Genomic DNA, 25428 nt, shown 5'->3' with positions numbered 1-25428 from the left:
AAATTTTGAATATGCAACCACCAAAGAATCTTATATAAATGGACACACACAAAAACCAAGTGTCATTTGTTAGAAACTCTAAATATTTATCACAAGTATTTATCTTAAGTTAAAACTCAACAGGAAATATGTTTCAATTACTTTTATAAATTCTTCATTTTAAAAACAATCAGAAACTATTGCTTTTGGATTTGTTTAAATCAGGGTCTATAATACATATCTGACAATTATGTGTAGAGTGAATCTGGGAAGCTATTCAATGTTCAGAGATCCAAATGATAAAACTTCCTATAAATTGTGTCACTAAAAAATGAACATATAGCTATTAAAAATGCAAGTGAAAACGGTTTAATCGTCTTAGAGCAGTCAAAATACAATATAAGATTGATATATTTGGTGTCTGAAAAACAATCATTTTACTATATGTATTTCAAACTCTTATATGATTCATTTAAAGTCGATGGCTAATTTTAATCAAAGTTGCTTTCAAACATTGTCATAATGTCACTTTGAAGAGTCATATCAATGGTACCCGCCATCTGTGGAAAAGAGAACATTTTCATTATTTAAAGATGTATGCTATATTACAGCTACACAAAATCACTACACAACATCTGGAACAGATATTAACAATGTATGAATCATTTATTTAACATTTATTTATTTATTTAATTTTTTTGTAGCTTTTCTTCATATTAAAAGTTTTTTAAAAAAAAATATATTGTCTGTGGGGCTGGGAATGTGACTTAGAGGCAGAGTGCTTGCCTAGCATGCATGAAGCCCTGGGTTTGATTCCTCAGCACTACATACACAAAAAAAATGTCGGAAGTGGCGCTGTGGCTCAAGTGGTCTATATAGAGTGCTAGCCTTGAGCAAAAGAAGCTCAGGGACAGTACCCAGGCCCTGAGTTCAAGCGCCAGAACTAGCAAAAAAAAAAAAAAAAGTAATCTATGTAGTAAGTAAAAATAACCCACAAGAACACAAATAATAAGTTTGATCTCTAGCAAGTATAACTCTAAATGGTGAAAAAGTAAAGTCATTCCCTTTAAAATCAGGAACAAGGCAGGGATGCCCACTCTTGCCCCTGCTCTTCAACATCGTACTAGAATTTCTAGCCAGAGCAATTAGGCAATAAGAAAATATAAAGGGGATCCAAATAGGAAAAGATGAAGTTAAATTTTCTCTCTTCGCAGATGACATGATCCTATACCTAAAGAATCCCATAGACTCTACCCCCAAGCTACTAGAGCTGATCCAAAACTTTGGCAAAGTTGCAGGATATAAAATAAACCCTCAAAAATAACGGCCTTTCTCTATGCTAATGACCCGAAGACCGAGGCTGAAATCAGGAAAGCAACTCCTTTTGCAATAGCCCCCAAAAACATAAAATACCTAGGAATAACCTTAACCAAAGAAGTGAAAGACCTCTTTGATGAGAACTTTAAAAGCTTGAAAAACAAAATTAAGTCAGAACTAAGGAAATGGAAAAACCTCCCATGCTCCTGGATTGGGAGGATTAATATAATCAAAAAGGCAATATTGCCAAAGGCTATCTACAAATTCAATGCAATACCCATTAATATCCCAACACCATTTTTTAATGAAATAGAGGAAGCAATCCAGAAATTCATATGGAACAATAAAAGACCTGGAATAGCAAAAACAATCCTAAGCAGAAAGAACAGTGCTGGAGGAATTACAATACCCAACTTCAAGCTATATTATAAAGCTATAGTAATAAAAACAGCTTGGTATTGGAACAGGCCTGAAGACCAATGGAACAGAATGGAAGACCCAGAAATGAACCCACAGAACTATGCCTACTTAATCTTTGATAAAGGAGCTAAAACAATAGCTTGGAAGAAAGATAGCCTCTTTAACAAATGGTGCTGGCAAAGCTGGTTCAACACATGCAACAAACTAAAACTAGATCCTTATATATCACCCTGTACCAAAATCAACTCCAAATGGATTAAAGACCTCGAAATCAAAACAGGCACTCTGAAAACACTAAAGGAAGGAGTAGGAGAAACACTTGGGCTCCTTGGCGCAGCACGGAACTTCCTTAACAAAGACCCAGAAAGGCTACAAATCAAAGAAAGGTTAGACAAATGGGACTGCATCAAACTGCAAAGCTTCTGCATGGCAAAGGACATAGCTCTCAAGATAAACAGAAAGCCCACAGACTGGGAGAAGATCTTTACCGGCCATTCAACGGACAAAGGCCTCATATCTAAAATATATGCAGAACTAAAAAAATTACCTTCCTCCAAAACAAAACCGCACAGAACCAATAGCCCCCTCATCAAGTGGGCTAAAGACTTACAAAGAGACTTCTCTGATGAGGATATGAGAATGGCCAAGAGACAGATGAAAAAGTGCTCTACATCACTGGCCATAAAAGAAATGCTAATCAAAACAACATTGAGATTCCATCTCACCCCAGTAAGAATGTTATATATCAAGAAAACTAACAATAACAATTGTTGGAGGGGATGTGGCCAAAAGGGAACCCTACTTCATTGTTGGTGGGAATGTAAACTGGTTCAGCCACTCTGGCAAGCAGTATGGAGATTCCTCAGAAGGCTAAATATAGAACTCCCCTATGACCCAGCAGCCCCACTTTTGGGTATCTATCCAAAAGACCACAAACAAGAACACACTAAAGCCACCAGCACAACAATGTTCATCGCAGCACAATTTGTCATAGCTAGAATCTGGAACCAACCCAGATGCCCCTCAGTAGACGAATGGATCAGGAAAATGTGGTACATATACACAATGGAATATTATGCGTCTATCAGAAAGAATGACATTGCCCCATTTGTAAGGAAATGGAAGGACTTGGAAAAAATTATACTAAGTGAAGTGAGCCAGACCCAAAGAAACATGGACTCTATGGTCTCCCTTATTGGGAATAATTAGTACAGGTTTAGGCAAGTCACAGCAGTGGATCACAAGAGCCCAATAGCTATACCCTTATGAACACATAAGATGATGCTAAGTGAAATGAACTCCATGTTATGGAAACGATTGTTATATCACAGTTGTAACTACTTTTTTTTTTTTTTTTTTGGCCAGTCCTGGGCCTTGGACTCAGGACCTGAGCACTGTCCCTGGCTTCTTTTGCTCAAGGCCAGCACTCTGCCACTTGAGCCACAGTGCCACTTCTGGCCATCTTCTGTATATGTGGTGCTGGGGAATCGAACCCAGGGCCTCATGTATACGAGGCAAGCTCTCTTGCCACTAGGCCATATCCCCAGCCCCCAGTTGTAACTACTTTCAACGTCCCATGTGTACCTGTAGCTTCTATTATGGATGATGTTCTTGTATCACCTTCCTGTGGTTGTACCTACACTATCTCTGTAATCTTATCTGAGTATATTGGAAACCATGTATACTGGTATTAGAACTAGGAAATTGAAAGAGAATACCAAAATTGAGAGTCACAGGGTAAAAAAAAGAAAAAAAAACAACTACAAAAGCAATACTTGCAAAACTGTTTGGTCTAAGTGAACTGAACACCTCATAGGGGGAAAGGGAAAGGGGAAGGAGGGAGGGGGGTATGAGGGACGAGGTAACAAACAGTACAATAATGTATCCAATGCCTAACGTATGAAACTGTAACCTCTCTGTACATCAGTTTAATAATAAAAATTTGAAAAAAAAAGTTTGATTTCTTTCTCTGAGACAGGTATTTCTCAGTATTCACAGAACAATATTAATAATAATGGACTTAGAGACACTGTTTTACATAGTCCTGGATATATAAACTTCTTTTTTTTCCCTGCCAGTCCTGGAGCTTGAACTCAGAGCCTGAGCACTGTCCCTGGCTTCTTTTGCTCAAGGGTAGCACTCAACCACTTGAGCAACAGCACCACTTCCGGCTTTTTCTGTGTATGTAGTGCTGAAGAATCAAACCCAGGGTTTCATGCACGTGAGGCAAGCACTCTACCACTAGGCCATATTCCCAGCCCCTAAACTTGTTTTCTAAATAAACCATTATCTTCCTTATGTGAGAGAGCCATTATACATATATTTCATCTACAGCTTTCTTTGACTGCCACTTAGCAACTGGAGGCAAATGACTTAATCAAACTCTATCCTATGTGTTTTAACAAAGATAGAATCAGATTTATATCTAACATTCAGAACAATTTTTTTTTCAATTTGTAGTTTAATCTTAAAAGTCACAAAAATCACAATTTTTGAAAAGTCAAGAGGTAGGGCTGGGAATGTGGTTTAGTGGTAGAGTGCTTGCCTAGCATGCATGAAGCCTTGGTTCAATTCCTCAGCACCACATACACAGAAAAAGATGGAAGTGGTGCTGTGGCTCAAGTGGTAGAGTGCTAGTCTTGAGCAAAAAGAAGCCAGGACAGTGCTTAGGCACCGAGTACAAGCCCTAGGACTGGCAAAAAAAAAAAAAAAAAAAAAAAGTCAGGAGACAAAAATGATCAATGGTGCCATCTTGGGCTGGGATGTAGCTCAGTGGTAAAGTGCTTACCTAGCAAGTGCAACGTCCTGGGTTCGATCCCAAGTACCAAAAAAGAAAGGACAAAAAAAATTCAGTTAAAAGTAAACACCCATCCAATAATGCCATCTTTATTTTTGGTTTTGCTGGGTTTTTGTTTAAACAGGGTTTAAACTTCGGGCCTCACACTCACTCAGCTTGTTTCGTTGGCAGATACTCTCCTACACCTCCAGCTGGCTTTTTGTTGGTTATTTTTTTTTCCAGTCATGGGACTTGAACTCAGGGCCTGGGTGCTGTACTTAAACTCTTTTGCTCAAGGTTAGCACTCTACTACTTGTGCCACAGCACCACTTCCGGTTTTCTGGTGTTTAACTGGAGATGAGTCTTTTGGACTTTGCTGCCCAGCCTGGTTTTGAACAATGATCCTCAAATCTCAGCCTCCTAAGTAGCTAGGATTACTGGTTGTGAGCCACCAGTGCCAGGCAGATACTTTCTTGTTTTAGCCTGCAATGTTCAGTGTCTATGGAAGTATATAGACACAGACATACTATAAAATGGAAGCATGTGTAATGAAACTTGCTTTTGGTGGTAAAAGATTGTAAATAGTCTTATTTTAGATTCTCTTCTATTCGTGTATCTTAGGTTTTGACAGAAATCCATGCTTGTGGGGTATAGACTGACAGATAATCAGACGCTACACTCATTAATTGTGGGTAGCATGACAATACCAATGAGTGTCCTAGCAGCTGACACCATAAGCTGGATATTCCTTTCTCTGTGGTTCTAATATTATTGTTCAGCCATTCAAAATAAGATCACAAGCTTGTCAGAGAAACTGGTCAAAAGTGAACTTTTGGGGACTCTGATACATGTTCTATGTCCAGTCAAATTCCAAAGAAGTGTTTAGTGTATTGATTGGTTCTATTAGCTTGGCTAGTTGAATTGTTAAGTGAAAACTAGCTTGTTGCAAAATCACTTGGGGGTGACTAAAATCAGGCCCTCCCCCTCCCCCAAGTCACTAGTGGAAAACTATTAGTCAAGTACTAATGAAATTTTAATGAATAGTTCCTTAAGAAACAGAAACAGGAGCAGGTACAGTAGCATATATCTGTAATCTTGCCTACTTGGGAGGTAGAGGTAGGAAGATCAAAATTCAAAATTCAGGACTGGTTTGGATCTGAAAAATACTGTCTGGAAAGCAAATTAAAAGGAGAAAGTGCTGAAGGCATGGAAAGAGGGATGAGTGCTTGCACAAAACTCAATCACCAGCACCACAAAACAAAATAACCCCAGAAAAAAAATTAAAATAGGCAATATATAAAGTTGCTAGTTAATAAGGCCAAGAACCAGTGGCTCATGCCTGTAATCCTAGCTACTTGCTACTCAGGAGGTTGAGATCTGAGGACTGTGGTTCAAAGCCAGCCCAGGGAAAAAAGTTCCCATGTGTGCAACTCTTAACCACTCAAAAACTGGAAGTGGACCTGTGACTCAAAGTGGTAGGGCATTAGCCTACAGCAAAAGAGCTCTGGGACAGTGCCCAGGCCCTGAGTTCAAACCCCACAACCGACCAAGAAATATGTTGCTAATTAATTAAAAACCAAAGTTTAAAATTCACTTTTTTTTCCCCCCAGTCCTGGGGCTTGGACTCAGGGCCCGAGCACTGTCCCTGGCTTCTTTTTGTTCAAGGCTAGCACTCTGCTACTTGAGCCACAGCGCCACTTCTGGCCATTTTCTATATATGTGGTGCTGGGGAATTGAACCCAGGGCTTCAGTATACAAGTCAAGCACTGTTGCCACTAGGTCATATTCCCAGCCCCTAAAATTCATTTCTTAGTTCTATCAGCCTTACTTCGTATTCAATAGTCATAGGTGGCTAATGGATTCTGTATTTTGTTGCTTCCATAAGTAACATGTATATCACTGCAGCCAGTTCTTTTTACGACCTTGCTATTACAAAACAGTCCAGGGGCCGGAATGCAGCTCAGGAGTAAGAGTATTCTTAGCATGAGGTCCTGGGTTTAATTTTAAGCACCACAAAAATGAGCTAATAATCTCTGCATAACAAGGTCAACTGCAATTTTTCTACTTTAATAATAGAAAATACGAAGCTAGCTAGGCTCCATAACCAGGGCTTCCATTCCTAGTACTTAGGGGAAGATAAAAGCAGGTTCAAGGCCAACTAGGGTTACATAGAAGGACCCTGTCTTAAAAACTGAAGGTGACAAAACTTTATTATTTCTGAAGAAGTGAATCTGTATTATAATCTATCCTATGACCAAAGCTAGCAGCATTCTTTTTCTTAAAGCTATGTTCCTTGGCTGGGAATGTGGCTTAGTGATAGAGTGCTTGCCTAGCATTTATGAAGCCCTGGGTTCAATTCCTCAGTACCACATGCACAGAAAAAGCCAGAAGTGGTGCTGTGGCTCAAGTGGTAGAGTGCTAGCCTTGAGCAAAAGAAGGTCAGGGACAGTGCCCAGTCCTGAGTTCAAGCTCTAGGACTAGCAAAACAACAACAACAAAAACCTATGTTATTTTATGTTTTGTGAATCCATGTCATTCTCAGAATTATCAGAACTGACAAAACAAAGTTCTTAAAATTTAGCATTAATGAGAACCAAGTATGCAAAGAAAAAAAAACACACCAATATCCACACAGACTCATGAATCAATTAAAACTGACTTTGAGTATGAGGGACAAGGTAACAAACAGTACAAGAAATGTATCCAATGCCTAACGTATGAAACTGTAACCTCTCTGTACATCAGTTTGATAATAAAAATTTTGAATAAAAAAATAAATAAATAAAATCTTTTCATCTTACAAAAAAAAATAAAAATAAAACTGACTTTGAACTGATACTGATTTTGGAATTAGGTAAGTCCAATAAAACAGTTTTAAGTACATTCTATTTGTTCAAAAGTTTAACAGAAATACAAAGAAGATCCAAATCAAACTTCTAGGAGCAACTACAATATCTCTGATGAAAGAGTACAGAAGAATTAACGTTGTCAAATTCAGAGGATCAAACACTGAAGAAAAGAAGTATGAATTTATCCAAAATGAAACTTAAAGATTTTTTTAAGAATCAGAAGAGTATCTACAAGTTATGAGACAACTTTAAACTCCAAGTCCCACATTCTATATTATGCTTGTCTCTTTTGACTATGATTTTTTTTTTTTTTACCAGTCCTAGGGCTTGAACTCAGGACCTGGGCACTGTCCCTGAGCTTCTTTTGCTCAAGGCTAGCACTCAACCACTTGAACCACAGTGCCACTGCTGGCTTTTTCTGTTTATGTGGTACTGAGGAATCGAACCAAAGGCTTCGTGCATGCTAGGCAAGCACTCTACCAGTAAGCCACATTCCCAGCCTTGACTATGAATTTTTTATTTTAAGCTCTGATTTTAGAGTATGATACTCACCCAGAATGAAAATATCACTCTAATGCATCTTTGAATATACAAAACAATTTAGTAACCTAAAACCCACTTACTGCTTCTCTCCTCCTCCGTTCTTGCTCTTTCTCCCTTGCTAAATTACGATCTTTGAGAAGCCATGGATTGCATTTATCTTGAGCTTCTGATGATGGCTCATGTTCTTTCTGTTCTTCTCCATGGCACATGTTTTGCATTTTATTTGAAAAAGATTCTAGAGTCAGTGCATTTCCAAGGTCCCTTAAAGAAATAGTAAAAGATCAAAGTAGGCTTCAAGTTCTATAAAGCTTTTTATTACAAATGTATATTAAGTAACAAAAATATACAGAATTATATTAGACATTCATTCATTCTCTTTCTCTCTCTTTTCTCAATGCTAGGCACTCTACCACTTGAGTTACAGCTCCACATTCAGCTTTTGGTGTTTAATTGGAGGTAAGAGTTTCCTGGACTTTTCTGCCCAGGCAAGGCTGGCTTCAAATGGTGAATCCTCAAATCTCAGACTCCTTAGTAGCTAGGATTACAGGAGTGAGCCTCTGGTGCCTGGCTCTTATGATTATTTTTTAAACTATAACTTTTATGGGCCAAGTTTTATACTGGGAAATCTACATTAACAACAACAAAAATAAAGATTGGGGAAATTTAACAAGGTACACCACTATTGTGTGTGTGTGTGTGTGTGCACGCGCGCGTGCGTGCGCCTGCAGGTCCTGGGGCTTGAACTCAGGGCCTAAGAGCTGTTCCTGGGATTTTATGCTCAAGGCTAGTGCTTTACCACTCAAGCCACAGCTTCACTTCTGACTCTTTGGTAGTTAACTGGAGGTAAGTGTTTCAATGGACTTTCCTTTCTGGGTTGACTTTGAACTTGGATCCTCAGATCTCAGCCTCCTGAGTAGCTAGGATTACAGATCTGAGTCACTAGCACTTGGCTCAACTACCACTATCTTCTTATGTGTACAATGAAAAAAGTGGAAGGTATGTTTGGAATAATGTATTATAACTTAGTAATATTTGTATCTTTATTCACATCTTCAAAATACATACTTAGAAAAATACCAGGGGAATGTAACTTTTGCATTTGTAATTTGTTCTATATTCTATTAAATAGCTACACCATAATCATTTGAAAATATTTAAAATACATTTCTGCACTTCCCAAATTATTTTTTTAATCCAGTAAATTACAGACCTCTGATTTTCTTGAGATATTTTTGGTTCCTTTGTATTGTGTTCCAGATGTTTCCGTATTAGTGCTTGTGTTCGGGCTTTTACTTCCTTTTCTATTGCTGCTTTTCTAAACTGGTTGAAGAGCTCATCTGAGGATTTCAGTACCCCTGCGGATTTCACTGGTTTGCCTAAGCTTTTCCAAGAGTCTGCATTCTTAATCTTTATATCCTAAAACAGATAAATATTTTCAGTCTATGACTAACAGATTCAAATTTTGGATAGAAAGGCAATATTTCATAATATAATAAATCAAATTAAGACTCCAAAGGCTATATATTTTAATAAAGGTTACTAAAATGTGCATATGGTAGAGTAAAAACAGGACACCAGCAAAACAAATCATTTAAACTCTATTATTCATGTCAAACAGAATTAAAGTAGCATGGTTGTCAATTATTTCAATTTAATTTGCAAAGTAAATAAAGCACATATGCAAATAATTAATGAGAAGCAAAGCAAGAATAAGCCATTAAGAATGGGATTTGCATGAGATGTGCTGGGAAACCTCTGGCAATGCCTTTTTTTGTAGCAAGAAAAAAAATAACTGATATGACCATTGTTCTTAAGATATGCCATGCTTTGACAATAAATAAACAATAAAAAAAGATATGCCACGGTTGGGCTAGGCATGTGGCTTAGCAGTAGAGTGCTTGCCTAGCATGCATGAATCCCTGGGTTTGATTCCTCAGCACCAAATAAACAGAAAAAGTTAGAAGTGGAGCTCTGGCTCAAGTGGTGCTAGCCTTGAGCAAAAAAGAAGCCAGGGACAGTGCTCAGGCCCTGAGTTCAAGCCCCAGCACTAGCAAAAAAACAACAACCCCAAGCCCCCAATATTCCATAGCTGATGTCAATGCTGTAATGTAATTGATGCAATAAACAGGTGTGATGTAAAAATTTTACTAGTCACATTTAGAGACTTCCTGTTGAAATTTAATAACATATTTAATTTTATCTGATACTTTCAAAACATTGCTAATTTAACATGCAGGACATTTTACATTTGTATGCATTCTAAGTCTTCCACATTGTTACTTTGTTAAGCTTTTTCTCAAATTTTAAACTCTGGCTAGAAACAACTGAGCTGTAGGTAAATTTTTTTCTTTCTTCAGAGCCTCACATTCGCTTGGATTACTTGTTTGGCTGGTGCTCTACACTTGACATCCACCTCTAGCCCTGTTTTTCGTTTTTTTTTTTTTGTTTGTTTGTTTGTTTGTTTTTGTTTTATGTGATTACTTTGGAGATGAGTCTAGCAAACTTTTCTGTCCAAACTGGCTTTGAACCTCAATACTCTGGACCTCAGCTTTCTGAGTAGCTAGGATTACAGGCATGATTACAGTGCCCAGAAGATTACATAACAAACATACTTCAGTTGCTTCAAATATACTTAATTTTGTCAGTTTTTAAAATTCAAATTAATTTAAAAAATGTAAGCCAGGAGCTGGTGGTTCATGCTGATAATCCTAACTACTCAGAACACTGAGATCTGAGGATTATGGTATAAAGCCAGCCTGGCAGGAAAGTCACTGAGACTCTTCTATCCAATTAACTAAAACAAAAAAAACAAACCCTACCCACAAAACAGCCAGAAGTGGACCTGTAACTCAAGTGGTAGAACGCTGTCCTTGACCAAAAAAAAAAAAAAAAAAAATATTGGGACAGCAAGCATCCAGGTCCTGAGTTCAAGTAGTGGCAAAAAAATAAAAAAGTAAAATATAGTTTCTCAATTAGTCAAAGACGCATCCTGCTTTGCATCCTGGCTCTGTCCTCAGTCTCAGTGACTGCTTTCTGTTTCAACTCTCTGTCGGAAAGAGATCCTTTAGTTGACCAAATTGTTGCAAGAGCCCTGGGACTCTTAGCCTGTTCCATTGGTAAGGGCACAAATAGGTTTTATTGACAATTCATAGGAAAGACAAAAGCACAGCTGACTTCAGAAGCATGGGTGGGTGACCACTGGTGAAGGTCTTTGAATATTGTGGCAAGGTCTGGGAAGGATGTTCCAACTTCTTCCTTTGGGATAAAAATTGAAGGCTTATTGATTTATCAGTCATACATTTTCTTTTACCTTTTATGGGGTCCTAAACAAAGTTAGTGTATACTGAGAAAACATTAAGATGTTCAAGTGGGTGGATTAGGTCAAGGAGGCTCACAAGCCAGTCATTCTAGGTCCAATTCAAAATGTTAAAGTCACTCAAATGAAGGAGATAAGGCCTGGCTTCAAGAGTAAAAAGGGAAAGGGTTTATCTTTAGTAAAACCCGAAAAATTTAACAAGTCCTTGGTTATAGGATTCTGGGAAAGTTGTCAAACATAATGATATTATGAAAGGCCAGGTCTAAAAGTATGTATCTGAGTCCTTTGCAAAGTGATCATAAACAAAGCACTGTTGTGGATGACCCATCAGAGAGAAGTAGTGGAAGACTTTGGGGTTTGCACCCTCCTGAGGTGCTAGGAGGGGTGCAGGCATTTCAGACCTCACTAGCTCCTCAGAAAGGGCAAGTTTCAGGCATGGGAATGGGCATGTGGTAGACAAAATGAACACACTGGATCTTAGCTGGTGCTGATTTTCCCATCTTCTCATGCAGACAAACTGTTTATACATACTTTTTTTGGGGGGGAGACTACAATGGGGTAAGTAAAGCAGGCATTTCTGGCATTCAAATGTTAGGTTCTGGATGAGCATCCTACAGTTCAAGAACCACCCCCAAAAGATTTCTCCATGCTAATATGTCAGTAGTATTATGGCTTGAAAATTGCAGTTTAAGATGAAAATAGGTACTAGAGAAAGAAAACAAAAAAGATTCATGGTTAGAGATTATGAGAGATGTTAGGAGAGTTTCACAATAGAATTATTGAATAAGAAAAAACAGAGATGGAAAAGTTCATTTTGACAAGAGAGATGCTTTCTGGAGGCAGAAATAGACCAGAGCGGCACTGTGAAACGAGGCGTTCCAAGTAGAAATGTGAGAGGCTAAGAGCTTGCTGAAATCTTGTTTCACTCTCAGCTCTCATTTGGGAATATGCGGTTATAGTTTACTCATAAAGACTAATCCTCAAAGGTTTCCTGTAGCACCCAAATTTCATAGCCTCTCTTTTTATATACATGCTGATGGTGCTAGCAAATGTGGGAAGTGATGTCAATAGGGGAAAAGTTTGCTTGGCTGTTTTTAATGAAGGGAACAAGTCACACAATCCCATTTCTTCTTCAGTGTTCATCTCAATGTTTTACTTACAACTATGTGCTGGGTATTGGAAATTTAAAAAACAAGAAGAAGGAAAAAGAGTATAGTTCAATTTGACCTGTAGCATGAGCTTCAACAATATGACATATACCTGATATTTTATGATAATCTCTGCCTTGTGGGATATTTTCTTATTATTTTTAAGCTTTATTTTGAGAAAGTTAAAATTACCAAGTTTTGTTATTCAGGAATAGAAATATTGTAGGACATCAGAAACCAAATGTTTGGTTTAAGAAATTCAGTGGGGCTGGAGATCTCAGTGGTAGAGTGCCTGCCTAACAAGCATGAGTGACTGAGTTCAACCCCCTGTGCCACCCACAATAAAACCACCACCACTATCAATGACTACAAAGAAGTCCAGTAAGTCTATTCTTTAAAACTCTGTTAAGACAAACAATAAAATAAAATTTAATGTTGGTTGCTAGAAAAGGCAAAAAGTGGCACTGATCCATTTTTATCAATAACAAAATACCTTCATTAAAGTTTTTAATGATGATAACTATGGAACATCATATATGAAATCAAAGATATGGACTAAGATACAGCTGAGTTGTAGAGCCCTTGACTAGCATGCAGGCAGAGGGCTGGGTTTAGTCTTCAACATATGAGGCAGGGGAAGGGGAAGGGGACCAAAGACACTTATTTCATAAGTATACCAAAATGATAGTCTTAAGCATAAAAATGGGGAATTGTCTTCTGAGTACTTGTAAGGAATAAAGAAGAGAGACAGAGGTAGAATAATATCTCTTACATATTTGGTTTGTAAGAATTAAAGCTCAATGACTAGAACATTATCTGATATATCCCAAATATCTAGACTATTTATTGAAAGAATGATAGCAGTGGGAGGGTTGAAGACTAAGCATATATAGACACCATTCTAGAGAATCTCCCCCTTGGATTCTAGAATGTGATTTTAATGACATGCTTTAAAAAATTGGAGTAAGAGGCTGGGGACACAGTTTGATGGTGGAGCACATATTTATAGCATGTGCAAGGCCTTAGGTTCTACCACCAGTAGTGCAAAAAGATTGTGATAGCAGGCAAATACCAAAACAGAATTTGAAATCAAATGTAAACACAAGTGCCAGGTGCTGGAGGCTTACACCCATAATCCTAGTTACTCAGGAGGCTGAAATCTGAGGATTGTAGTTTGAAGCCATCCCAGGCAGAAAAGTCCCTGAGACTCCAAAGTGGTAGATCTCTTGCCTTGAGCAATAAAACCTCAGGGACAGTGTCCAGGCTTTCAGTTCAAGCCACAGGACCAGCACCAAATATGTGCACAACATTTGATTGTAGTGGGTGGGTGAAAAGTGGTGGTTATATATATATTTTTTTCCTTAAAAAAATTTAGGCATAGAGATCTGAAATCTCATTTACGTTAAGGCTTAAAATACCTCCTTGAATTCTTACTCAATTTTAAATCCCTTTAAGATAACAAGTGAAAACATGACTGTTTACCTTCTGCACAGGAACTTGACATTCAGATTCTAACACCATTGTGCCATTGTCACCAGATGGATGCACCACTGTGGGGCCATTCAAGACTTCAGAATCACCTAGAAGTACACATTTTAGAACGGTACAATCAAACTATTTAGTCATATTTATCCAAAATTTGTTTTTTTTCCTTCCTGGTCAGACACTATACGAATAAAAGATTTTTTAAATGCATCTTCACTTCGGCATATTCTTTATCAAGGACTTTGTTATACCATAAGATGAAATATTTCTCAATTGAAGATGACCTTTTTTGTTTCTTTTCTGTCACTATTTTTGTTTTGGTCAGCATGAGGTATAGCTGACATCAAGACTGACCCACAAAAATTGACTTATCTGTCTGTGTGCATACAGTTGTTCAGTTTGAGGGCTGATTTCAGCTCCAGAGGTGGGTCTTAATTAAACTAAGTTATCCATGACTAGTTTGTTTCCCCACCAGTAACTCCATTAGGAAGAACAGCTGTGATAATGTAGGGCTTCCAGAGAAAGACACTGTCTGGGTAGCAATCTGAGAACAAATAAAACAAAGAACCAAGTATCAGACATAGCTGGTTATAACAGCTAATGAGCCAGTTAAGGGTTAAGAAATGTAAAAACAAAAACAAAAACAATGCAAAAACTTTTGACCCTCTGAAATAAAGAAAACAAAATATTAAATCTTACTATTCCTTTCTTTTTTTGGGGGGGGGGGGAGGTGCTGGGGATTGAACCCAGGGACTCTCATTAATTCTTAAACTTTCAATTAAGTAATTCATTTACTACTATTGGTGAAGATAAACTACACAGGTACAGTTGTTTTTGTTTTGCACTGGTACTGGGGTTTGACCTCTGGTCCTCTTAGGACCTCAAGTTTCTGCTTGTCATTCTTGTTCATAGCTGCTGCTCTATCACTTAAGCCAGGCCTCCAGTCTAGCATTTTGCTGGTTAACTAGAGAGGGAATCTTACAGGCAAAAAGCAAGATCCTGTTTGGGGGGAAAAAAAGGAAAAGGAAAAGGAAAAGGAAAGGAAAAGGAAAGGAAAGGAAAAGGAAAGAAAAGGAAAGGGAAAGGGAAGGAAAGGAAAGGAAAGAAGGAAGGAAGGAAGGAAGGAAAGAACTACAGGCATGGCTTAAAAGGTAAAAGGTCCAGAGGCCTCCTGGTGTTTACCACAGGCCATGTTATTACACTGTATAGAGCAAGGGGGCAGAGTAAATTTACCCCATACACACCTTGGCTCAGGCTCTGTGCTTTATCTGTAGTGAATGGAGAGACATGAGGTGGGGGAAAAAAGAAAGAAAAGAAAGTACACAGCTCTGAGTTCAAACCCAAGCATCACAAAAAACCACAAAACAAAACCAAAACGACAACAACAAAAAACCATCTAAAGCAAAACCCTCACTGGATGCACACTAACTATACCTTTTCATTTAAGTAAAAAGCATACAGATTCAAAGTTCTCTATTATCTGCAAAAGCAATGTAGATTCAAAGTTCTCTATTATCTGTCTTTCCAAATTTATCTGTCCACATTCCTGGTGATCCAGCCAAAACCTCAATCACTGAATTATTAGTTTGCCATAATTCTGTTTACTTCATCTGGAATGCCTGCCAGTGCCTAGATAGGGAAGTCTTCTTTCTTTCTCTAATCCTTAGCTCACCTAACATTTATTCTGTAAAATACGCATCTGGCAAAGATATCAGTTCATTCTGCATTCCTTGCCGCCTTAAATTTTACTTTTGCTTCTTTTCAGTATTACTTTTGTACAAGGCAAATACTTGATTTGACTTCTCATTTGTCATGTCAATTTGTTTATGACAACCTTGATCTTTCTTTTTAAAAATCCAATACAATTCAGTGGAGATTTTTAATATGATGGGGATACAATGAATTATAAGGAAAATGTTATTAATCATTTGTGACTAAACATTTTGGCTTAGTAAGAAAAATTCCCATTTTGCAGAGATGAAAATGTGGGGATAGAAGAAAACTAATGTCAAACTATTTTCAATATGAAAATTTATTTCAGTATGAAAATGTCAGGATAAATTTATCAGCCATGGATAAGAAATTAATTTCCAAGCCAGGTGCCCTGGCTCATGCCTGCAATCCTAGCTACTCAGGAGGCTGAGATCTGAGGAGGGCAGTTCAAAGCCAACCCAGGCAAGAAAGTCAATGAGACTCTTATTGCCAACAAACTACTCAGAAAAAGCTGGAAGTGGCGTTGTGGCTCAAGTGGTAGAGTACACTAGCCTTGAACACAGAGAGGCTCAGGAACAGTGCCTAAACCCATGTTCAAGCCTCAGGACTGGCAAAAAATTAAAATAAAAAAGTATATATATATACGTATATATACACATATGTGTATAATATATGTATGTATGTATGTATGTATTTCTATTGTAATTAAACTCCAGAAAGGTAAATTTCCACATACACAGTGGGTATGTACATGTGCAGTTTCCTTTGGACATAGCGCCACCTACAGTTAGCAAATATTACAGTAGAATGAATAGCCTATTGGTACAATAGAAACAGGCAATACATGAACAATCTTGAGATAATACATAGTCTCATCCTTTCTGAACAGATAGACTTTCAATGTTTATTCTTCATTAACGCAGGAAGAAAAGAGCATCTTGTGTGCATTCTTACCATTGTTTTTCACTAACTTTATTTCTTTTCAAGGACAAAGCTGTCTTTACTCTTCTTTTTTTTTTTTTTGCCAGTCCTGGGGGCTTGGACTCAGGGCCTGAGTACTGTTCCTGGCTTCTTTTTGCTCAAGGCTAGCACTCTACCACTTGAGCCACAGCGCCATCTCTGGCCTTTTCTATATATGTGGTGCTGAGGAATCGAACCCAGGACTTCATGTATATGAGGCAAACTCTCTTGCCACTAGGCCATATTCCCAGCCCTGTCTTTACTCTTCTTAAACAGACTCCAGCAAAAGTAGCCACTTACTTTCCTCTACTCCTTTACTAATCAGCCTTCAAACTTACATCTCTCAAAAAATCAAAACCAAACAGTTGAAAAATGATTCAAAGTTGGTTTTTGTATACAAAGATGATCCAAATATACTAAAGTGCAAAATAAGCTATGGCTCAGAAACAATATTTTCATAGTCTACTCTGAATATCTTAAATTTTTATTTCCAGAAAATGGATGGATACAAGTTTTTCATACTTTGGAGGTTTATTTGTTCTTCCCCCTGCGTGTCCTTATAGTCAGTTTGCCTGCCTGTACTATCAGTCAGTCAATCAGTCAATCAATCTTTCTTGTTTGATATGAAGTGCTGAGAATTGAACCCAGGCTTTGTGCATGCTAAACACATGCTTTTAGCACTGATCTCACAGTAAGATAACTGATCCATTTTTGAGTCTTTAGTGCTCATTTCCTGCCTGGGAAAATGCTTTGCTCTCTTTTCCATTTCTCTTTCCTTTAACCTTGACATTAAACCTTTGCTAAAACTAAAATAAAAATCAAATGGCTGTAGCCATGTGGATTTCTGCATCTTCTAGAATGTCCTGAACTGGCTTCATGTCTATTTCTGTGCCAATACTATGCTGTTTTTTGTTTGTTTGTTTGGCCAGTCCTAGGCTGTGAACTCAAGGCCTGAGCACTGTCCCTGGCTTCTTTTTTGCTCAAGGCTAGCACTCTGCCACTTGAGCCACAGCGCCACTTCTGGCCATTTTCTGTATATGTGGTGCTAGGGAATCGAACCCAGGGCCTCATGTATACAAGGCAAGCACTCTTGCCACTAGGCCACATTCCCAGCCCTGAACTATGCTGTTTTTTAAACAGCAACTATGGCTCTGTTGTATAATTCAAAATCTGATATTTTGACTTTCTAGCATTATTATTTTTGCTTAGGGTTACTTTTTATGTGTGGGGTCTCATGTTTCTATATGAATTTTAGGGTTGAATTTTCTGTTTTTTTGTTTGTTTTTTTTTAATAGATATTATTTTGTATTTATATAGCGCCTTCTTCAAGAATCTTAAATGCTTTACAGACATTATCTCTAATTAATCCCCACAACAACCCTGTGAGGTAGGTATTACTCCCAATTTACAAGACAGGGAGACTGAAGCACAGAGAGGTTAAGTGACTTGCCCAAGGTCACACAGTTAAGTTCACTGAAGAGCCAGGACTCAAGCACCTTAGCCTCCCAGCTCCCAGCCAAATATCTCATGAGAGAATCTTCAATGAAAGTATCTTTAAAGAAAGTATCAAGAGTAGTATGTTATGAAAATGAAGTCCTTCTACTGTCACCAAGGAAAGAAAAAACCCTATACTGATGGTTGAGGCCACAAGACCCATAGAGAACACTTCCTTTCTTCCCTTTCCTAAAGTCTCCTGACTCCTGTCTTAAGTAATCTACAGGTAAAATTTCCAAGACAGAAGCCATGTGACTTAGAATCTGATTATGTGGTTTTTATATGTTGAACTATTTTTGTATCCCTGGAATGAAACCAACTTGGTCGTGATGTAAAATCTTTAAATGACTTGTTGAATTATGCTTGTAAGGATTCTATCAAGAATTATTTGTGCCTATGTTTGTCAAGGAAATTGCCTATAATTTTTTGTTGTGTCTTTGTCTAGTTTCAGTATCAAAGTTGTTGGGGTCAGCTGTGCCTTTAAGAGGCCACAGCTGACCTTGGCTTGTCCCTCCCCTTCCTGCCTTTAACAGGAAGGCAAGCCCTGCTCCTGGGGCGAGCATGTGTGTAATGGAGGGGTACCCCAGGGGTCCATCCTTGGGGGACTGGGCTTCTGCCCCCAAGGGAGGTCCCCTGACATCACTTGATGGACACCCCTCGTGGCCAATCCCTTCTCCCCTTCCCTGTGCCCGCCTCTGGGGTATATCTTTGTGGTTTCTCATCTGAATAAATTAGAACTGTCCCAGAGACATCTCCGAGATCTCACGCGCTCGTGTCATCCTTGGGCTGGCGAGTATGAGGTCTCGCATCTACATGCGACCCGAGGCTAAACCCAGGACCCCACTCCCGTGTCGATACCTTACCGGCCCGGGGGATGTGAGAGAGTGAGTATGGATCCCCCACAGAGATAGATAAGCCCAGGACCTATCCCCACTTGTTGGGGAGGGATAGAGCTAAGCCCGGCAATTTAAAGCCCAACAAAAGTAATGCTGGTTTTATAGAATGAGTTTAGTAGCTAACACACCTTCCCTTTCTAATGAATGGAATAGCTTGAGGTGCTGGTTCTTCTTCAAGGTCTGACAGAATGTGTAAATGAACACATCCATTCCTGAACACTTTTTGCTTGCAGACTATTACTGCTTTTAACCCTGCTACTTGTTATAGAACTGTTTGTGTATATCTTCTGACTCAATTCCACATCTAAAAATATATATATTTATTCTAGATTATCCAGTACAGTAGAAGACATATATTCTATTGGTATTTGTTGTGAATATATTTTTGGGGAACATCATTCCATGCCCTGCTTGTTTTTGGAGTTTTTTTTGTTGAAAACATGTTAAGGTTTTGTCTTTATATGTGGCTTATCGCTTTTCTCTCAAAGCTTTCAACATTCATTTATGTACATTTAGTGTTTTTATTATACTGTGTTTAGTGTTGTTTTCTCCTCTTGCCTGTTTGGTTTTCTGAAAGCCTCCAGAACCCAGACAACCCTTCTCTTTCTCAAGATTGCAGATGTCTTCTGCTATTTTGTTGAATATATTTTCTGTACCTTTAATAGTTTGTGTCTTCTGTACCCATGATTCATAGGTTTGGTCTTTTCATGGTTTCCCAGAGGTCTTGCACGCTCTACTCATATTTTCTTAGTATTTTTTCTGTCATTGTCCAGTCTAATTCCTCTACTTTGTCTTTGATCCCAGATGCTCTATTTTCAGCTTGTTTCATTTTGGTAAGGCTTTCTACTGAGGGCTTTTTTTGTGTGTTTTGAGTTTTTCTTTTTTAGGTTCTGGGGATTGAATTCTTGAGCCTCACATTGGGTAGTGGGATTATAGTTGTGAGGCACTGGCATCTGACTTGTAATTCTGGATTCTCTGCTCTTCCTTTGTTTCTCTCTTTGGAATATAGTACTTCCTGTTACCTGATTCTTCTTATGCATGGAAGGATAAAAGTGGAGGATGCATCTATTCTGCTGTCTCATCCCTTTTAACAGTTTCAGTTTTTAGATAGGGTCTCAAACTTTTGTCTGTGCTGGCCTTGGGTTTCAATATTCCATGTCCATCTCCTCAGTATCTGAGAGTAGGGATTGAAAACCTTTTTCTGCCAAGGGCCATTTGAATATTTGTGAACTATACAAAATTACCAATACAAGTAGATGGGCCTTAGTCAGCCAAAGGGAAGCATACATGTATGTCTGCCCTGTCATGTACCAACTAATTTTGTGGGCCTTATATAGCCTAATATATGTTAGGGATGAAAGAAAATATTCCCCACATCATACCCAGCTTGTTTTTGAGATAAGGTATTGCTAACTTTTTGTGGATTTTTGAGGATTGTGGTCTTGGACTACAATCCTCCTACCCCTTTCTCCTGAGAAGCTGGGGTTACAGAGGCCATGACCAGATGACACAGATAATTTCTAGGATTATATATACCTCAGTGATTTCCCACCTGGAACTTATGAGATATAATTTTCACTATTTCCTGATGTATGACATTGCTGATGGCTTTGTATTTTCATATACAGTTTTACAAGTCAATTTCTCAATCATAGTTGTTTACGTGTTGTTTCTTACCTAAAGGAGGCTGGCTCTGCACAGGCACATTGGTTTCCATAGCCCGTGGATACTCTAGCCCTGGGTAACCATGCACTGGATCTGGCTGGTAATGGTTCACTGGTACTCCACATGGGTGTGCGGTCTGCTGAGCAAGAGCTGCTTCAGCAGAGCTTGTCTCTTGCACAGAAGACGGTATCTTCTAGACAAAGATAAAGTTACCTTAGATCTTTCAGTTTTAATAACATAAGAATAATAGCTAAGAGATCAGAAACACAAGGACAAGAATATAATTTAGTGATACCTTTTGAATACCACCTTATCTATTGACATAGCTAATACCTTAAGGGACAATCATTTCTATCTTCCAGATGAGGTTTAGAAATTAAATAACTTAGTCATCATGTGACATGTGACATATAAGAGTTAGAACTAGTCAAAGCCTATCATTTAGTCACTAGTATATATATATATATGTTATTAAGCAGTGCTAGTCATTTCAGAACGTTTCTCATGATTCACTGAAAAAAATTGAGATTTTTATAATCTAGAGAGCAATCCACTTCGTTTACTTTTTCATTACTAGTCATAGAGAAGAAATTTTTAATTAAAACACCACCACCCTATAAGACTATGTACTACATGATTATTTATTAAATAAAAGTTGCACAATAGCTAATATTTATTTAGTGCTTACAACTTTAGGCACCACACACTATCTTTAATTCCTACAAAAATTCTGAGTTAGGCATAGTTATTATTTCCATTTGTGATTTACAGTAAGACTCAGAGATAATGGAAACAACCTGCCTAAAATGTTATGCCTATTCAGTGGCAAGCTAAGTACAGTAACATTACACACTAAGCTTTCAGTTGCTGAAATACAGATATGAGACATTTTTTTCTCTTCCATCTAATAAAGAGATTGGGGCAAGTGAATAAATGAAGCAAGTCTACAAATAGTATTTACACAGGTCTGAGTAAAATGAATGCCAGAGGAAGGCTTAGCCCAGCAATACTACAGATCCAATCTAAAGCTATAAGTCAGTCAGGGTTAAAACATGAAACAATCACTTTCTGAAATATGCAAATACATCTACTCGTTTGTCAATATAGAAACTAGTACATATCTACTTTAAAAAATGAAACAAGGGGCTGGGAATGTGGCCTAGAGGTAGAGTGCTTGCCTAGTATGCATGAAGCCCTGGGTTCAATTCCTTAGCACCACATATATAGAAAAAGCCAGAAGTGGCACTGTGACTCAAGTGGTAGAGAGCTAGCCTTGAGCAAGAAGCAGCCAGGGACAGTGCTCAGGTCCTGAGTTCAAGCAGCAATACTGGCAAAAAAAATTATTCATCAGTGAGTGAAACTTTAAAAACGCTGGCCAACGTAGCTCATAAAAATGGCATTCTACATGATGTATCTTAAGAACACTTCCGGAGTTCCTTCATACCTTGACATGATGTTTTGATTTCTCTAATGGCTACAACTAAGTTAAACTAGCTGTATATATAAAAGAGCTTTTTGAGAACTCATTTCTGCCTACCAAGTTGTTGCTGACACTAGCAATAGAAGTAAATATAACGAAGATCTCACTGTGTTGGAGTACAAATATGTTCCCCTTTGGTTATCTGGTCATTGATCCTATGCTATCCTCTCCCATCATAATCCTAGGTCACATTTCACTTGGGTTTCCAACCCCCAATGTTTTATCTCTTTGCCTCAGCTGCTCCATTTCCTTGAATATAACTGACAGTGCCTCATTTGTCTCTTTTCACTCATACTATTACTTCTGTCCTTAATTTGTATGTCATTATACTAATAACTAAGAATCCATTTCAAGCATTTCCTCTTCTGAGAAATCTACTCCTCCCCTTTAGGAAGTATATATTCTATCTTCTTTCATTTTCTAAAACTCTGTAAGTATAGTTTATTATAACATTATCATATAATCTCTCTCTGTGTGTGTGTGTGTGTGTGTGTGTGTGTGTAAGTCCTGGGGCTTGACGGCCTGGGCATTCACTGTCTTTGAAATTTTTTTGCTCAAGTAGAGCTCTACCACTTGAGAGCCATAACTCTCTATTTCCAGCTTTCATGGTGGTTAATTGGAGAGTTTCATATACTTTCTGCCTGGGCTGGCTTTAAAACACGATCCTTAGAGCCTCTTGAGTAGCTGGATTACAGCAGGAACCACCACGAACTCAGCCTTCTATGGTTTTACAGTGATTATCTCCCTTTTCACAACTTAGAATTCTTTCAGGACTGTTGTTTATTATCGTGTTTCCTTAGCCCACTTAGATGTAATTACATATGTTTTCTGTAATTCTTTGCTGGGGTTGGGTGTGCAGGACAAAAGTTTCATATGAGAGTAACAATTTGAATTAATGAAAATAAACTGACTTATTTTCATGTGAACTACTAATCAAAATAGGAATGCTAAAGTTGGTAGTTGGCGATTATAATCTTTATCTACTATTCTCCTCCTTGCTTTTGTTAAGAAAGTTCACCTTACTGTGCATACAGTACCCTGCCTCTCCTGTGTGCTCACAAGGGATCACCAACTCAAGGTTAAAATGAAGTTTCCAGAATTAGTTCTCTTTATATAACAAGTATATCTTATAGAAAAATAAGTCAAATATTCCACTAGACAACAATTTTTTAGGAAGAAAGTTTTGAAATTTTAGTTGATGCACTGAATAACAACTTTTGTTATGCAAGTAAAATAGTCCTCCTTCCCTCTCTCCTTCTTTTCTTCCTTTGAAACTGAAATTTGCTACATGGCCCTGGCAGGGCTTAAACTAAGGCTCTTCCTGCCAGTGCCTCCTGAGTACTATGAGCACACACACAAGGCAAAAAACAAACAAACAAAAACACCAAAATGAGAAACAGTTGTGAAGAAAGCTCTTATTATGCCAGTGAACTAGAGTGTACATACTGACTTCTTTTCTAAGGTACAAACTGGTTGAAGAACTAGCTTACCTTTGTGTTCTCTTTAGAAGGTGAATCACACTGTTTTGCTTCAGTAATTTTACGCATTTCTGCAAATGTATATAGATAACGATTTCAACATTTTTCAGCTTTAAAAAACTATCAACATATAAGTTTTCCATATTGGGAAGGATGTGGTGATTTCTTACAGTCACAGATGTTTGCTCTACTTGATTTAGTCAAAATTTCTAAAGGGATTCCTTTAGAACAATCAGCCATTCACAAATTCCACTGTGGATTATATTCAGGCAATAAACAATGACTTCACAGTAAAGAACTTCAGTAAATGACAGTTTAAAAAAGAACAGGTTAAGGTTTCAAACAAGCAATACTAATTCTTCTAAAATTGTCCTTTACTTAAAAAGCCATAGATAGAGCTATCGGAGGCTTAATTAAAATAATTAAGAATTTTCCGTAAGAGAAAGGGTAAGTTATTTACCTGAGAGGATACAGTTTTTATTGTTAAGTGAAGCTATTTGACTTCTGTGGCCAGGTTTGTTCTGCTTGCTAAATACTGTACTGAAGATCTCATCTAGTTAATCTTCGATTTTTGAGCTATTTGGCTTTTCAATTACATCACAACTGTGTTTACATCTCTTTTACTTTTAGAAATACCTGCATGGCTGACACTGGCAGTAAATATAATCAAGAGATCTCACTCTGCTGACACTGGCAGATATAATAAAGAGATCTCACTCTGTTTAGAGTACAAATATGTGCCCCTCTGATTATTCTGCTATTGATTCTGTGGATCATAAGCCTAGGTCAGTGTGGTAAGGCACCGATCCTCTAGTTATTGCCTTGATCCACCTCTCCGAGCCAGCACTCATGAACCACCTGTGTGATATTTGCTTCAGGCTCCAGGGAGCCATGGCTGGTCAACACCGAATACTATTTAGACTTAAAACATTCCAATTTTAATAATTACCTTCTGCTTCCTGAAATGCCATCAGTTTCCACTGGATGTGTTACTGCTCTTTCCTCTCCTAAAATGTTTGATGCTGAACATTGTTAAAATTGCTAAATGCCACTCAATGCTGTGCTTTAAAGAATTCAAGTATTTAAAATGACATAAAGCATCTTAATGTCACTCAGCTAAGTATTAGTTAAGTGTTGATAAATTAGGTAGAGGGGAAGATTAGGATACAAAACAAGAAGATGGAGGATAGATCCAGGTAGCCTTCACATTTAAAGGAGAAATTACTGTTTCAGCTTTGAACAAAAAGTAAACAGACTTCATTAATATCATATAGTATATACACATTTATACATCTTTAATTATTCAAACACACATCTAAATTACAAGATAGATTCTTACATATAACAAAAATGACATACTACATTATTGTTCTGCTATAAAAATTTCAGGGCATTACTTTAAGTCTTCTGATATATAAAACTAAAACTTTAAATTATTATAAAAATTAGTTCCTCAGAACTGCAATATAGTGGTAAAAGGTGGAATATATCAAAACCACTTTGTATACTATGTATTATAAATATAGGTTATGACAGGTGAAAAATGATAGCCTATAACTTAGCACTTTGCTTCTTATTCTAATTTCACATAATTGTCTTCTAAGAACATAATAAACTAAAACTGCATATTTATGTTTAGTTATGAGTTATTGGCCTTTGGAATTAAATATTGTATATATGTTTATGTATATATATACATATACATATATATACGCACACACACACACACACTTTTGCTGTTAAGTTTAAGATCATATTTCAGTTAATAAAGAAACTCTGCCAATCTGGAAAACATCAAATTAAGAAAAATTATGAAAATATAAACAGTATCAGCTCATTTCTCTGGGGATTTTAATACCATGAGTACCTACCTTAAGAGGACCAGACTGGGAAGCACACCTAATCTACT

The 25428-nt window shown here is 37.6% G+C and overlaps 1 protein-coding gene and 1 non-coding gene across 2 annotated transcripts in view; one reads left to right on the top strand and one right to left on the bottom strand.

Moving 5' to 3' along the window:
• Positions 1-470: 470 nt before the first annotated feature.
• The window catches only part of Brdt (bromodomain testis associated), a 44851-nt gene continuing 19893 nt past the window's right edge, over positions 471-25428 (bottom strand). The window contains exons 11-16 of the mRNA XM_048349974.1: positions 23532-23590; positions 20574-20754; positions 13831-13928; positions 9095-9300; positions 7965-8145; positions 471-539 (exon numbers count right to left, since the gene is read on the bottom strand). Of these exons, the coding sequence (XP_048205931.1) occupies positions 471-539; positions 7965-8145; positions 9095-9300; positions 13831-13928; positions 20574-20754; positions 23532-23590 (794 nt within the window). The remainder of the gene's footprint in view (positions 540-7964; positions 8146-9094; positions 9301-13830; positions 13929-20573; positions 20755-23531; positions 23591-25428) is intronic.
• On the top strand, positions 14999-15124 carry LOC125355812. Its single transcript, XR_007211744.1, has one exon. It is a non-coding gene; the product is annotated as a small nucleolar RNA SNORA51 (small nucleolar RNA).

This window comes from Perognathus longimembris, chromosome 7 (genome assembly GCF_023159225.1).
Source record: "Perognathus longimembris pacificus isolate PPM17 chromosome 7, ASM2315922v1, whole genome shotgun sequence".
Lineage (NCBI taxonomy): Eukaryota > Metazoa > Chordata > Mammalia > Rodentia > Heteromyidae > Perognathus > Perognathus longimembris.
The sequence above is the reverse complement of the archived record's forward strand: the minus strand, read 5'-3'. Positions and strand labels throughout refer to the sequence as shown.